Genomic DNA, 15,806 nt, shown 5'->3' with positions numbered 1-15,806 from the left:
AATCGTGCAAATACTTAACATTCATACAGCTTATAATATTTTTGTAGATAGTCCTTAAACTTCTTCCAGTCCTCTTCCATTGTTTCTTCTCCCAAGTCTCGGATTCTGCCAGTCATTTCAGCCAATTCCATATAGTCCATCAATTGCGTCTGCCACTCTTCCAGCGTGGGCAAGTCTTGTGTCTTCCAGTACTTTGCAATAAGTATTCTTGCTGCTGTTGTCGCATACATAAAGAAGCTTCTGTCCTTCTTTAACACTTTCTGGCCGACAATGCCCAAAAGGAAGGCCTCCGGTTTCTTAACAAAGGTATATTTAAATACCTTTTTTAGTTCATTATAGATCATTTCCCAGAAGGCTTTCACTTTAGGACATGTCCAACAGAGGTGAAAGAACGTCCCCTCTGCCTCTCTACATTTCCAACATTTGTTATCAGACAGGTGATATATCTTTGCAAGCTTGACTGGGGTCATGTACCACCTATATATCATTTTCATAATATTCTCCTTCAAAGCATTACATGCCGTGAATTTTATTCCGGTGGTCCATAACCTTTCCCAGTCCTCAAACATAATGTTACACAGCTCCCATGCATTTCAGCCGAGAATGTGAGGAGGTTCCCCCACTGCCGCCACCTAAATGCCCAAGATGAACAGACAAAGAGAGGAGCTCATTTGGTATCCATTTACATTTATTGCAATAACTTAAGAGAGCTGGTTGGCGCCCAGGTGGCTGGAAAAGGCCACACCCAGCACTTTTGCAGAGGCATAACCTTGGTGAGCATCTGAAAAAGTCACTTTTTGAGACCTGAATCGGCACCCAACACATTCTGCAGCATCACTTTTGGGGCTGGAGGGAGGCAGGCACAGCAGCTCGCTTGGAACAAGGACGTTCGTGCTTATTTCCCCTGAGAAACCCTGCCCCACCCTAAGCACAAACCTCTCCCCCTCGCAAACAGCTCTGCGGGGCGGCAGGCTGACCCCGCCCATCGATTTTGCACAGGGTAGCCCTGTCTCAACAAGGCTGTAGCAGTGATTTGAGCTATAAGGATCTCTCTTTCTCTCTCTCCCAGCTAAGCTCTGATCTCCAGAGAAACCCGGGTTCCCCAAACCACCTTCCTTACTCCTCCGTCTACATCTCATGATTGTTTTATTACTGACCACACAACCTGAAGCTCCGCAGGGGGCAGCCCACGGACCTATAAAGTATAGGACATCTCGTCGGGAGCCAACGGGGCCTGAATGTCCAGCTTCCGGCTTTTGCTGTCCTTCTCAACTATCTCCAGCCGCAGCGTGGGGCCCTTCCTCTGGCCCTCTGCGGGGGACGAGCTGCCCTTGGCTTTCAGGAGCCGCTTGTCCGAGTCGTCCACCGTGATCCGCAAGGTGCAACCACGGGGCAGGAGGTCCTGCTCATAGGCGGCGGCGAGCTGGTTCACGACTCGGCGCTCAACCTGGGGATCAGGGACAGAGATGAGCCACGTAGTAGTGAGAATAGTTCTGGATCAAGAACACAGACCCAGGTTCAAATCCCACATGCAGCCGTGAAGCTCCCTGAGGGGTCCTGGCCTACTTCCTATCTTCCAGCCTAACCTCCCTCACAGGGTTGTTGTGAGGAGAGAGAACTGTGTATGCTGCCTTGAGTTCTTTTAAGGAAAGGCAGGATAGAAAATTAAGTCCCTACCAGAGAGGAGTGGCAAGCCAAGCTGATGGACTGTGCAGAGATGGCAAAACTGACTGGAAAACTTGGAAATCAAGAGAATAACTTTATAAAAGAATGGGAAAATTTATAAGTTATTTAGGAGACCACTGTAAGCAGATGGAAACGTTAGCAGGATTTTGGATCTCACTTGTAGTGTGACTATTATCATGGATAATATGGTTTGATATAAAAATCGGAGTATGGAAGAATATTCAGGAATAAATGTTTAAAAGGGAATTCCATGGAGGGGGTGGCAGGAAGCCTGGAGATTTGAAGGAATCTCTTTACATGGATATGTTCCTTGTTTTCTATTTGTTTATAACTTTGTATTTGTAAAACCAAATAAAAATGACTTAAAACAATAAAAAAAACACAGAAATCCAGCCTACGTGGGCTGCCGTAAGCAGAAGCCGCCCTGAGACTGGCAGACTGCACATTCAAGAGATTGCACATCAGTGCATCATGCTGCAGAATTGGAAGGGGCCACGAAATCTTAATTTCATATATGCTCATGGGGAATGAGATCTTGGGGTCGTAGTGGATACAGCTCAACGAAAAGGTGGAGCATCTGGAGTACTGTGTCCAGTTCTGGGCACCACACTTCAAGAAGGACACTGACAAACTGGAACGTGTCCAGAGGAGAGCAACCAAAATGGTCAAAGGCCTGGAAACGATGCCTTATGAGGAACGGCTAAGGGAGCTGGGCATGTTTAGCCTGGAGAAGAGGAGGTTAAGGGGTGATATGATAGCCATGTTCAAATATATAAAAGGATGTCACATTGAGGAGGGAGAAAGGTTGTTTTCTGCTGCTCCAGAGAAGCGGACACGGAGCAATGGATCCAAACTACAAGAGAGAAGATTCCACCTAAACATTAGGAAGAACTTCCTGACAGTAAGAGCTGTTCGACAGTGGACTTTGCTGCCAAGGAGTGTGGTGGAGTCTCCTTCTTTGGAGGTCTTTAAGCAGAGGCTTGACAACCATATGTCAGGAGTGCTCTGATGGTGTTTCCTGCTTGGCAGGGGGTTGGACTCGATGGCCCTTGTGGTCTCTTCCAACTCTATGATTCTAGGATTCTATCTTAGTTGAGGGAGAAAGCAAGACTTGCCATCATGTCCCTTCTGTCAGTACTGGAAGAGGAGCAAGAGCCCCCTCTGCCCCCCCCCGCTCACCTCGTGCTTAATGGAGCGGGCTCCGTAGTGCAGGTTGTAGCCGTCCACTAGCACGTCCATCACCTCCCTGTCCCACACTAAGGTGATGTTGTGCCTTGCCTTGGCCTGCAGAGGGAGAAAGAAGCAGCAAGTTACTGGGATCCGATGGCCACGCTTTCGCTCTCTGAAGCAGAGGCTGGTTTGCACTGGGCTGAGCAGAGAGCTTTCTGGGCCGGAGTCTCCTATCTATGGAACTCCCCCTCGCCTGAACACTGTCCTCCACCGTGATCTTGGTGAAATGAGGACATCTTTGTAATACCACCGCACAGAAAATCTATATGGCTGGAGAGGATTTGCGGGTGTGGAGTTTTGCTTCTTTTTTAAAGTACTGCAATTTCCTTCCCCTGGAAAACAGCTTCATCAGAGCTGATAAGAGTTAAGAAGGGAATCGGTTCTATTACAACCTACCCTCATCCCGTTAAGTGCTATATTGTGTAAATTAAGGCCATATTACCTTAAACTTTTTCTAACCGCACACATTTGAAATGGCTTGGCATCAAATATTCATCTGAATAAAATAGGTAACGTGTGTGTGTGAAGTTTTCTCTCTGCACAGATTTTACAAGAGTCGTGACAACTGCACAAAGCCACATTTTTATTCATTTATTTTTAAAAAATGAAGTTTCCACCCCAAGGAAGTGCAACCCAAATTCTGCACTCAGAGCACATTACAAAAAACAAAAACATGTGCGGAAGATTTGTTTTTGTTGTAGAACATTTCTTAATCTAAATGCTTATTCTGACTTTTGTTTTTCATTAAAAGTGATTTCACATGCCTGTCTGTTGCTGCTGAATGATGAGCCAGACCATCACCTGGGCTCATCCAGTTCAGTATAACCTTCACTGGCTGGCAGCAGCTCTTCAGGGCTCCAGAGGGGGATCCTTCCCTGAAGGCACCAGGGAATGAATCTGGGACCCTCTGCAGGCAAACTATGTCTTTAAACACTACTATGGGATGCATGTGCTGTTTTATACTGAGTCAGGTGACTGGTCCATCTAGTTCAGCACTGCCTTAGCCAGGCAATATGTTTTGGGACTACAACTCCCATCACCCCTGACCACTGGTCCTGTTAGCTAGGGATGATGGGAGTTGTAGTCCCAAAAAAACATCTGGAGGGCCATGTTTGCCTATGCCTGGCCTAAGCAGACAGGAAGTGGTTTCGGGAACGAGTGTCCAAGTCTTGCTTGAGGAAGCTGGTAACTCTCTGCACGCAAAGCTAATATTCTACCACTGAACTATAGTGCCACCCAAGAAGGGCAAGAGTGCATTGCAGGGGGTTGGACTAGATGACCCTGGAGGTTCCTTCCATCTCTACAATTCTAGGATTCTATGAGTGACATGATTAGGAACCTACACACCACAGGAGAGGGGAAGGTTATTGGGAAGGGCACAGAATTTCCCCTCTCTTGATTTCTGGTGCTTTTTACAGACAGGCGTCTGATTTTAATTCTTCAAACACAGCTTAATAATAATAATAATAATAAGGACCAGGAACTTGCTTTGCTTTCTATTTTAAAATGGAAGCTCAGGATTGTAACAAATTTGGTGCAAAATTTGGTATGTGAAATGCTCTTAGGTCTAACTGTCACTAAACTGTAGTATTGGATAACACGCACCTGGATTTAATTTGTGATTTTTCAATTATGTGTCTGCAGTTACATATTTGTGTTCGCATATATGAACCTATCTTCACATTTTCAAGGAATTAACAGCAAGGATTTCTTTCTCTCTTTTAATGAAGTGCTGGTGTGTGTGTGTGTGTGTGTGTTTGTGCGAAAGGCACAATGCATGGGGAGGGAGGAGATGTGGGGGCGAGAGGGAGAGATCCTTACCCTCTTAGCCCAGAAGCTCAGTTCCTTGTTGACAAGCTGGATGAGCTCCGAGTGGCAAAAGGGGAGGAAGTAGACAATTTCGTTGATCCTTCCTAGGAACTCATCTCTCCGGAAGTGAGCCTGCAGGAGGAAAAGGGGCAGAGCAGAGAGTTTTGCTGGGAAGGCAAAGCCGATGAGCAGTCTGGAGGAAACCTGTAACATGTTGAAATCGCTGTCCGTGGAGGACAAAACCAGACCAGGAGAAGTGAATACAAATTAAAATGAACAGAAGGACGAATGAGCAGAACCTCTCCACTCCCCCCAATTACATCTGGTGGGCTCCCTTTCATTAAGTTGATTAGGAGGACTCTACCCCCATCTAAGTGTGAACCAGGGAGACTCCTGCTTTGCTCCAGCACTGTAATTTACTCCCAGGTAAACATATAGGATTGCAGGCTCTCAATTTTCCTGATCAGTGTGTTCATACACCAAGTTGCTTCTGATGTTTCTAAAAAATATGAGAATTCCCCAGAAGCTAGTGCGGACTTCTTTTCGGATGGATGTTTGTTATATTATGACATACAGATCCCCGTATTTTAAAAAATTATGCCTAGTGACCCACTGGAATGTTCCCAATGCTACATAATAAATGTGTGCTGCTATACAGTCGTAAGGGACACGGGTGGTGCTGTGGGTTAAACCACAGAGCCTAGGGCTTGCCGATCAGAAGGTCAGCGGTTCGAATCCCCGCGTGAGGGATGAGCTCCCGTTGCTCAATCCCTGCTCCTGCCAACCTAGCAGTTCGAAAGCACTTCAAAGGGCAAGTAGATAAATAGGTACTGATCCGGCGGGAAGGTAAACAGCATTTCCGTGCGCTGCTTTGGTTCGCCAGAAGCGGCTTAGTCATGCTCGCCACATGACCCGGAAGCTGTACACCGGCTCCCTCGGGCAGTAAAGCAAGATTTGTGCGCAGCCCCCGAGTCGGCCACGACTGGACCTAATGCTCAGGGGTCCCTTTACCTTTATACAGTGGTACCTCGCTTTATGAACTTAATCTGTTTTGGAAGTCCGTTCTTAAACCAAAGCATTCTTAAACCAAGGTGTGCTTTCCCATAGCAGCGGGGGAGGCAAAGTTCACAAACCAAAACACCTACTTCCGGGTCTGCAGCATTCTTAATCCAAGTTGCTCATAAACTAAGCTGTTCTTAAACCAAGGTACCACTGTGCTGGTAAATATTGTCTAGGAAAAACTACGAGGATTTTGTAAAAAATCTTGTACGATCTACGAAGTTCCAGTTACAGATAGGTAGCCGTGTTGGTCTGCCATAGTCAAAACAAAAAAAATTCCTTCCAGTAGCACCTTAAAGACCAACTAAGTCAGTTCTTGGTATGAGCTTTCGTGTGCATGCACACTATGGCAGACCAACACGGCTACCTATCTGTAACTGGAACTATGGAAGGCACCACATTGAGCCGCATGAAATGGAAGTCCATCGGTATCTGAAGAAGTGTGCATGCACACGAAAGCTCATACCAAGAACTGACTTAGTTGGTCTTTAAGGTGCTACTGGAAGGAATTTTTTTTGTTTTGATCTACGAAGTAAGAGACAGGAGGAGCTGTTTGACAGTGGAGTGGACTTTCTCGGGAGGTGATGGGACTGTCCTTCCTTGGAGGTTTTTTCAACAGTGGTTGGATCGCCATCTGTCAGGGATTTTTGAGCTATGGTTCTAAGTGTACACTACATGTATACGTTATATAATGATCCTCTGCACTTCTCACACCTGAGCAATAGCGACACATAAATATCAAATTGTCTTCTTGAAATTCAACGGTGGTCTGGGGTGGAGTCCTAAGGCTCCCCCATACCATCTGCCTCGCCATCCCAGTCAGTGTGTGTCATCTGGGACTGAAGGTGGCAGTGAGGAATGCCAGCCAAACCAGCCTCTCCTCTTGACATGGGGCATTAATGTGCAAGTGCTTTCGGCTCCGAGGCTTGCTTGCGGGAAACCATTGAGGAGCCCTCCAGGTCGGAGTTCTGCTCTCACCCATTTGAGCGCCTGAAACTGAAGAGGAGGACTGAAAACAAACCCCCGAGGCTTTGGGGCGTTCCACTTTTGGAAACCCAAGACGGCTGAAAGGAAAGGCTAGCAATAAACAGCACCATCTGTACCTTCAAGATGGGGCGAATGACATTCTCCTTGAACTGCTTAGAGATAGTTATCTTGTCTGTGATCTGGACGTCATCTGAAAGGAAAAGGCACAAGCTTGGCTCAGGGTGCAGGGAGACCCACAAAAACAGCACATTTTCCAGAGCAGGGGGTTCCTTTGCTCCTGCTTGTTGGCTTTGGAAGCCAGCACCGCAGCTTGGCTCATTCTGCTTGCCCAGCGTCCCGAGACACTGTTTGCACAAATTATTGATTGCCTTTACAGTGGTACCTCTGGTTACGTACTTAATTCGTTCCGGAGGTCCGTTCTTCACCTGAAACTGTTCTTAACCTGAAGCACCACTTTAGCTAATGGGGCCTCCTGCTGCCGCCGCGCCGCTGGAACACGATTTCTGTTCTCATCCTGAAGCAAAGTTCCTTACCCGAGGTACTATTTCTGGGTTAGCGGAGTCTGTAATCTGAAGCGTCTGTAACCTGAAGCGTATGTAACCCGAGGTACCACTGTATATCCCACCTTTTTCTCCAAGGAGCTCAAGGTGGCATACATTGTTCTCCCCGCCCCCCTCACAGAATCCCCACAACAGCCCTGTGAGGTAGGTTAGGCCAGGCTTCCTCAACCTCGGCTCTTCAGATGTTTTGAGACTCCTGGTATGCCCTGCAGAGGACCTTAAGGTCCATGAATAACCATACTATAGTTTAGAGGTCCTGGGCCCTAAGGAAGTCAGACTATCCTCCACCAGGGCCAGGGCGTTTTCAGTGATGGCTCCGACCTGGTGGAATTCTCTGTCCCAGGAGACCAGGGCCCTGCAGGATTTAACTTCCTTCCGCAGGGCCTGTAAGACAGAGCTATTCCACCTGGCTTTCAATTTGAACTTAGCCTGATATTTTATTCCCCTTCCTTCCCTCCCCCTCCCCTTTTTATGAAGATTACCCGCTCTGGGATCCCACAGCTAATTCTCCCCTGGTCTCCTCGCTGGCCCAAGTGGGACTAATTTAGCCTGCTAGCCCTGGTGATCATCTAATGTTTATTGGATGGATTTCCCCCCCCCCCAATTGATTTTTTGATTTTATTGTTATTCATGTTTTATACCGTATTTTATGCTGTTTTATGTAGCATCAATTAAGTGTTTTAAATTTGTTGTTAGCCACCCTGAGCCAGGTTTTCTGAACCGGGAAGTGCGGGGTATGAATAAAAAATTATTATTTATTATTACAATTCCCATCATCCCTGACCACTGGTCCTGCTAGCTAGGGATCATGGGAGTTGTAGGCCAAAAACATCTGGGGGGCCGAGGTTGAGGAAGCCTAGGTTAGGCTGAGAGGCAGCGACTGGTCCAAGGACGCACACTGGGGCACGTTTCATGGCGGAGTGAGGGATTTGATAAGAGTGAGGGATCTCACGATGGATGGGTTGATCTTGGGGCCAACCGCCATAGCAAAGTGGGGTGATTCTAATCTGCTTCACCACACTGGCATGAGGTTAGGAGGAGGTGTGGCAGACACCCCAAACTTAAATGCTGGTGGCTAAATGCAGGCTGCTGGGCACAGCCTGTTGCCTTCATGTTGTGCTTTGGGGATATGTTTGGCGCCACTTGAATGAGACATGGAACAGACAGAACTTTGTCTGATACAGCGGAAAGGATGTCATGCAGGTTGGGGTTTGGCAGAAGGAAGAGAACATCCAGAGTTTAGAGGGTGGGGGGAGGAATGCACACAGGGGGAACGGGTACCTAGTTTTTCGGCAATTCTCTTCCGGCTGAGTTCCACGGTCTCCTGTCTCAGCTGCAAGGCATGCTGGGCGATCTCGTCGCTGGCCACGTTGGAGGTCATGATGAAGATGGCATCTTTGCAGTCAATGGTCTTCCCCTTCCCGTCTGTCAGCCGGCCCTTCAGAAACAGCAACGAACAGCAGAGTCAGACTCCTCCGTAAGGCACAAGGAGTGGCATCGATGCAAAGCCTACCGTTAGAAAGGGAAGTTTCTGGGGGCTGATTCAGGCATAAGGCCCTCTCTGCTCTACAAGGAGGCTGCAGAATGATCCCCAGAAAGCAGCTCTTGTAGGAGATCTAGTCCAATACATTGGGAAGGATCAAGTTGGGGAATGCTGCCATAAAGAAAGACTGAGAGATGACATGAGAACCATCTTCAAATATCTGAAGGGCTGCATGGAAGAAGGTGCAAGCTTGTTTTCTGTTGCTCCAGAAGAACCAACGGATCCAAGGGGCAAGAAAGGAGATTCTGACTAAAGCGCAAAACTGTCTGAGGGTAAGAGCCATTCGAGAAAGTGGAACAGACTCCTTCAGAAGGTGCTGGACTCTCGTTTGCTTGAGGCTTTTAAAGCAGAGGTTGGGTGGCCATCTGCCATGGATGCTTTAGCTGAAATTCCTGCATTGCAGGGGGCTGGACTAGATGACCCTCAGGGTCCCCTCCAACTCTGCTGTTCTATGTTGCTTGGAAGAGGAATGGAAGCATTGGGGCACTGCCTGTGCACCCGCCCCAGCCCCGGAAGGCAGCTTACTCATGCTGGAGAAAGCCAGTTTAATACGCTGCCAGTGGAACGGCTGTGAGCTATAAAGCCATATCATTGGTACAGGGGGATTGTTCTAGCTGCTCCCTCATCAGACATGAGATCATAACAGTTCCTAATACCATGCACAGCTAACCGGAGGGGAGGGCAAGAGGCACTTGGGGGTTGCTGCACAGGAGAGTCATTGCCTCTGACCCCACTTTGAGCTCTCCCCTCCTCTGTCTCCCTCCAAGAACTCTAAAAATAAGAACCTTTCGAAAATACCAATTTGGGGAACGGCAGGGAGGGGGAGAGAGGAAAAATAAAACAAAAGCATAAGTCGTCTGTCCCCTCCCTCCCAACGCTGCCAGGCGCAGCCGTGCCCAGCTGAAGGACACAAATTTGTGCCGGGTGCTTGGGATTAACATTTCGGTTATTGCTCTGTCAGGCAGGCGGTTCAGGAATTGATTTCGCATTTAGTGGCTGCCACCATGATCTATGCAATACCGGTGATATTAATCCTAGAGAGAAGCCCCCCACCCTGAAAAGCCCGCCGCCGCCACCACCACCAACCACACAGCCAGTTTTAATAAAACAAACAAACACACACCAAGAAGTGAGGACACACACAGGAGGGTGGTGAAATCTGCACGCGCTCAGCCCCCCTCAGGGCAATGCCAAGCGCTCCACTGTAGGTCAGCCAGTCAGCCTGGAGGAGTCAGACGTCCTCAGGCACAAACCAACGACGCCAAGGCGTAGCTGCGCCTGTATCAATGCCCCTCACCCCAATCAAGTGGGAAAGAAATAAAGTGATGCAAGTAAGTTCAGGACTCAAGGATGCTGAAGCTCCTGGGAGCAGGAGGGTGTGTTCTGCGTAAAATCCAGTATCCTGAGATGCTCAACTGCGGAAAAGGAGCAGCAGAGTGCAAGCTACTAGTCCCTATGGTGGCACACCAGATAATGACGAAGCAACGCCTTGGCCATCTGGAGAAAGGAAGGGCTCGCAGCCCCCTCATCAGCTCCTCATCCTTCCCCATGGCTATTCTACAAAATGGAATCTGCCACTTACTGGTTAATACGGATAAATACGTTAGAGGCAGTGTGGTGTAGCGGCTAGAGCGTTGGACTAGAGCCTGGGAGGCCTGAGTTCAGATGCTGACTTGGCCCAAGAAGCTCAGTGCCTCTCAGCAGGCTTGTGGTGGGGATGAAGTGTGGAGGGGGAGAGAACTGTATGCCACATTGAGCTCCTTGGAGGAAAAGGAGAAATATAAGATGAAAGAAATAAAATACAGGCAACTCCGAGGTACCATGTGTTTAAACCACGTCTATTCGTTGGAAACACCATTGGAACACCATTGGAAAAACCTGCAAACACCGCCATCGCTCCCTCCAAACCTCCTTGCTCCAACTCCAACTCTTCACAGGCCTCAAAGGTTGGTGCAAGGGCTCCTGGGATTGCTGGGTGCTGTTTTGTGCCATTTTTGCACTCTTTTAGGTCCGTTTGTGCCCCTTTTGTGCCATTTCTGGGTTTGTGGTGATGTACATGTGCACAGTTTTCTCTGTTTGCTGTAGCAGCCCAAGGGACCAGGCAATCATTTATTGCACAAAACGGGGTCCAATGAGCTGGGGAGTTATCTGGGTTAATACGTGCCTTTCAACTTGATAAGTTTGCATTTTTGTGTGGCCCAAATAACTCTTTCCTGACTGGCTAGTGAGGGTAACTTGCCAAATCACACAGGAACCTCACGTTGCCATAGGGGCCTCGGGCAGCTTCTTTAAAAAGACATTCTTACTTCATCAAACAGCTGCAGCATGATGGTGAGGACATCCGGGTGGGCCTTGTCCACTTCGTCAAAGAGCACCACAGCATTTGGGCACTGCTTCAGCTTCTTGGTAAGCTGACCGCCTTCCTCATGGCCGACGTAACCTGGCGGCGAGCCAATGAACTTGGCAACCTGGGAGGGAAAGAAGCCACAGGCGTCAGATGGGGACGCCCATGCCCTGGGCCGGGGGAAAGAGACCTGCTGTGGCTCAAAGCGAGACTAGTCTGCACAAGGAGTTCAGAGCCTGCATCGTCCGATTTCAGTGCGCCGAGAGAGCAAGGAAAAGACTGTACGTCCAGAGCTGGGTGCATTTGGAATGGAGGAAATCCAATTACTAAGACCGCAATGTGCAAATTAGGCGCATCATCACATGGCTGCTTATGTTGCAGAATCAGTTCTGCTCCTCAATCTACATTTTAAGGGATATACAGTGGTGGCTTTTTGCATGGTCTGGAGGAATGGGAGGTGGACAAGGAGAGCAGAGGCAGCTGAGTTATTGGTTCAAGGTCCCAGAGATAGAAGCCTTGGCGAGTAGCTCTGAAGGGGCCCTGACACTTTTAAGCGCTTCTGCACAACACTCTGCCTTCCACTCATATTCTAAAACCTCACCAGGAATATTTGATCAACAGGGACTAGGCTAGTGGTTGTACCATCTCCTGGGGGTGGGGACAGTGGGATAACCTAGGGGGGTACTAAGAGGCAAGGGGGGCAGCAGAGGGGGGCGCGGAAAGTCTAAATGACTATCAGACTTTGAACACTGGTATTACTGTATCGAGTTCATCAGTTTGGTTGAATTAATTAAATTAAACCATTTTAAATGGATTTTGAAGAAATGTGAAATTAATGGTTTTAAATTTTATCCTGTTATTTTCTTCCTCGGTCGTAATGGTAGTAGTATTAATAGTAACAGTAACAGTAACAGTAACAGTAATAATAATAATAATAATAATAATAATAATAATAATAATAATAATAATAATAAAAACAATAATAATATTTATACCCCACCCATCGGGATGGATTTCCCCAGCCACTCTGGGTGGCTTACAGCACATATAAAAACATAGTAAAATGTCAAACATTTAAAACTTTCCTTTCAGATAGTTGTCTTTGACATCTGATTGGAGGGCGTTTGCTCATGCAAACTGCAATTTTGAATCATGCTTTTTATAGAGTGGGGGAACTGGGGCTGAGTTTGTGGAACCAAGGGGATGGGGTTCCCAAAAGGTATAGGAACCACTAGATTAAAAATTCTCTCTTTTTTTCATTAAAAAAAGCCACAAGCTTATCCTGCAACAGATTTCCACTTTCAGACAATACTGAGCCTTTCATAGCAAGGCCAAAACAACAACAACAACAACAAAAATGAATAAATGAATGAACAGGGAAAAAATAAAAAGGGGAGGAAAATGAACAAGGAGATGGCTTGAGATCTCTTTCCAGGCACCATGGAAAAAGCCTTACTTTATATCCCAACTAACCTTGCAACTAAGAAACAAGGAACACAGAATACAGCTACCTCCCTGTTCTCAGGAGACAGGAAGGAATGTATGGGAGATGGTGTTCTATAGGGCACACCATAGAAATGTTAAGTTTTCTTTTTTCAGGTGAGGCTGGAGGAGCAAGGGTGAGTATGTGGAGTTTGCCACCAAGAGGAGGGTATCAGCAAAGGTGAGAATGCCAAGTGTCTCCAGGTGCGATTCCGGGATCTGCAAACAGTGATGGTGTTGCTGAGGGTGTGCATCTCTCTTACTAACCTCGTGTCTTTCCTGAAACTCAGACATGTCCAGCCTGATGAAACCCTGGTGGCACAAAGGAAACAAAAAGGGACTCATTTATTGGTGCTGTTGATGACAGGCAGCTGCAGCCAATCCCGGATCCCTGACAGAGCATGCCTGTTGCAATGCCAGGCTCTGCAGAGACCTGTGTGTCGTGTCCCCACTTTGCATATTGATCTGTAGTCACAAAAGCTGTTAGGAGAAGAAGTGGCAGAGCATCTGCTCTGACTGCAGAAGGGCCCAGGTTCAAGCCCCCCCCCCCCCCGCATCTCCAGGTAGGCCTGGGAACGGCTCCGTTTCAAACCCTGGAGAGTGGCTGCCAGTAGACTATGCAGGGGGAGAAAGACCAGTGGGATGACTTGTTTTATTTAGTTACTGGTTAATAGGGATGCTGGACTGTGTATGCTCCCTTTGCGCTGACTGAGCAGAGCTTTAAGCCATCCAAGAAACTCCCCAGGGATTCAGGCAGGGCACAAACTAAGCTCTACCTGGAGGTGGTCATAGAGGACCAAGCCTGGGACCTTCGTCCCGCAAAGCAGATGCTCTACTCCCAAGTTAATGAGCATCCCTGGGCTTTCTCCAAAACACAGCGGCCAGAATTTTCACCCAAATCATGCCCAACTTTTCTTGCATTCCTGCATTCAAATGTACCCAAGATGGCTGGGCTGGGCTGTAAAAGGTAACCAATGATGCAGAAACCACAATCAGAATATATTGTCCTTTGTTAAAAAAACCGGCGAGGTTTTTGCTGCACACCCAGAGGATGAGGCGGGCTTTCAGCTGGCACAGAAACAAGATCTCGGTAATAACATCTCCCTTAACCCGCCAGCTGCTGTTATAAGCCGCCCTCTCCTCCTGTCCTTCCCCAATAATTCTCTCCACGTTTTGTGACGCCCTCTTTGATGCATTAATTAACTAAATAACCAACAAACTGATTAGGCTTTAATGAACCGCTTGTTCTGAGCATGCCATTGAATTAGCACGGCCTGTTTGTCCTTGGCTGTTGTGGTGTTTGATGTGGAGCCAGTAACAACGGCAGCGAGGACGAAAACGTAACTGGAAAAGGGACAGTGGTTTCGCCCTGGAAACCTGCGCACAGAGCGGCATCCTGCATAACTCCAAAACCTGCAACATTTTAAAGTGGTGACTCGCTCCCACAGAAGCCACAGTTGTGGCCAGGGCAATTCTTCTGGATCAGGTCAGAGCAGCTCCAGGGAGGAAATTGTGAAATGGGAACCCTCTTGGTCGATGTCTCCAGGGTCCCTGGCCGCTCCACCCACTGACGCCTGGGGAAACAAGGCTGTTCCGCTGGGGGAACCGAGAGCAGAGGCCTTACCTTCTTGACATCCTTGTGCAGGTACTTGGCAGTCTGCTTGGCCAGTTCAGTTTTGCCTGTTCAAGAAGTGGCAGAGAAAAGAGGGAGTGTTGAGGGAGAAACGCCTTGATAAGAACATCAAGAAGAGACCATACAAAAAGCTCTCGGGAAGTTGTGCGACAACAAAACCAAGACCCGTTTGCAGCGTCTGTGTTACAAGTGAGATCATGGAACTGTGGAGTTGGAAGGGACCACCAGGGTCATCTAGTCCAACCCCCTGCAATGCAGGAAACTTTGTGCCCGACAAGGGACTCAAACCCACAATCCTGAGATTGAGAGTCTTCTACCAACTGGGCTAATATATACTTAAAGAAACAAAAACAAACACAGCACCGGCTCAATTCTCAAGCTACCCCAGGAACACGAGAGCCACTGCAACAGACCACCTTTTCCTGTGTCTACTGGCTGCACGGGACATTCTGGGCTACAGAGGCTCCTCCCCCCCCCCGCCAGGTTTCAGACCCCTGGAAACTGAGTCGGCAAGGATGCTGGGTGTCAGCCACAGCATGGTCTCTCCTTCCGTGGGTCCAGGCTTTCTCACACCCCCTGGCAGGCAGCGCTGGAAGGAGTGGTGTGACAGTGGCATGACCTGTGGCTCTCTCCGTCGGAGGCAGCAATGCTTCTGAATGCCAGATGCTGGAAACCACAGGAGGGGAGAGTTGCTTTTGTGCTCGGATCCTGGACTGGATGGGCCAATGGCTCTTCTAATGCTCTGCTCACAAACAGGGTTCCCTGAAGTACCAGTGACAGCTGTCAGTCTCAGGGATGGACCCCGCAGGTTCTGCTTTCACTTCCTCCTTCCAGAGTCTTTTAACCCTATAAAGGCCTCCAAACTCTCTCTACACAAAATTATTAGTTATCATGCTCACGTTTTTGTAAGATGACAGAAAGGACTTTTTTGGACTGCCAACCTGGTGCCCTCCAGACGTGTTGAGAATACAACTCCTATCAATGACTGGGCTTAGCTGGGCCTGAAGGCAGCTGCAGCCCAAAGCTCTGGAGGGCACCAGATTGGGGACAGTTGGGCTACAGAATACCTTTTGCTCTTAAAATAACTTTTGTGGGGTGTTTTAGGAAAACATAAACTGCAAAGGAAAGTGAACTGTCCCTGCTGCCTCCACCGGGGAAAAAAGGAAGCCTTGAAGGATTTGCTGTGCAAAAGTGCTTTGGAGGACCAGGCGAGCGATGGAGCCGAGGCCCATCAACCCAGTCTTCCCCCAACGCAACGTCCTTGACTTCAAGACAAGGAGCAGATTTGCTGGGAAACACAATATTCTTTGTTTATTGGATTTATATGCAACGTCTATCATAAAAGTCTAGGCATGAAGGCGATCAATAATTCAAAACACATATTACGGAATAAATCCACATCGACATGGTATCAACAAACATGTCAGCCCCCACTGCGGCGGGAGATTTTGTCCCTCGCAAGGCATGTACCTG

The 15,806-nt window shown here is 48.1% G+C and overlaps 1 protein-coding gene across 2 annotated transcripts in view; it reads right to left on the bottom strand.

Annotated features, from left to right (window-relative positions):
- Positions 1 to 670: 670 nt before the first annotated feature.
- The window catches only part of CLPB (ClpB family mitochondrial disaggregase), a 75,188-nt gene continuing 60,052 nt past the window's right edge, over positions 671 to 15,806 (bottom strand). For both annotated transcript variants that reach the window (XM_083736529.1, XM_083736528.1), the window contains exons 9-16: positions 14,325 to 14,380; positions 12,968 to 13,012; positions 11,181 to 11,342; positions 8,613 to 8,769; positions 6,888 to 6,961; positions 4,738 to 4,857; positions 2,866 to 2,970; positions 671 to 1,447 (exon numbers count right to left, since the gene is read on the bottom strand). In XM_083736529.1, coding sequence (XP_083592655.1) covers positions 1,196 to 1,447; positions 2,866 to 2,970; positions 4,738 to 4,857; positions 6,888 to 6,961; positions 8,613 to 8,769; positions 11,181 to 11,342; positions 12,968 to 13,012; positions 14,325 to 14,380 — 971 coding nt within the window. In that variant the 3' untranslated portion in view covers positions 671 to 1,195. The remainder of the gene's footprint in view (positions 1,448 to 2,865; positions 2,971 to 4,737; positions 4,858 to 6,887; positions 6,962 to 8,612; positions 8,770 to 11,180; positions 11,343 to 12,967; positions 13,013 to 14,324; positions 14,381 to 15,806) is intronic.

This window comes from Podarcis gaigeae, assembly GCF_964106915.1.
Source record: "Podarcis gaigeae genome assembly, chromosome: 4".
Classification (NCBI taxonomy): Eukaryota; Metazoa; Chordata; class Lepidosauria; order Squamata; family Lacertidae; genus Podarcis; species Podarcis gaigeae.
Note: the sequence above shows the minus strand (reverse complement) of the source record. Positions and strands in the feature narration are given on the sequence as shown.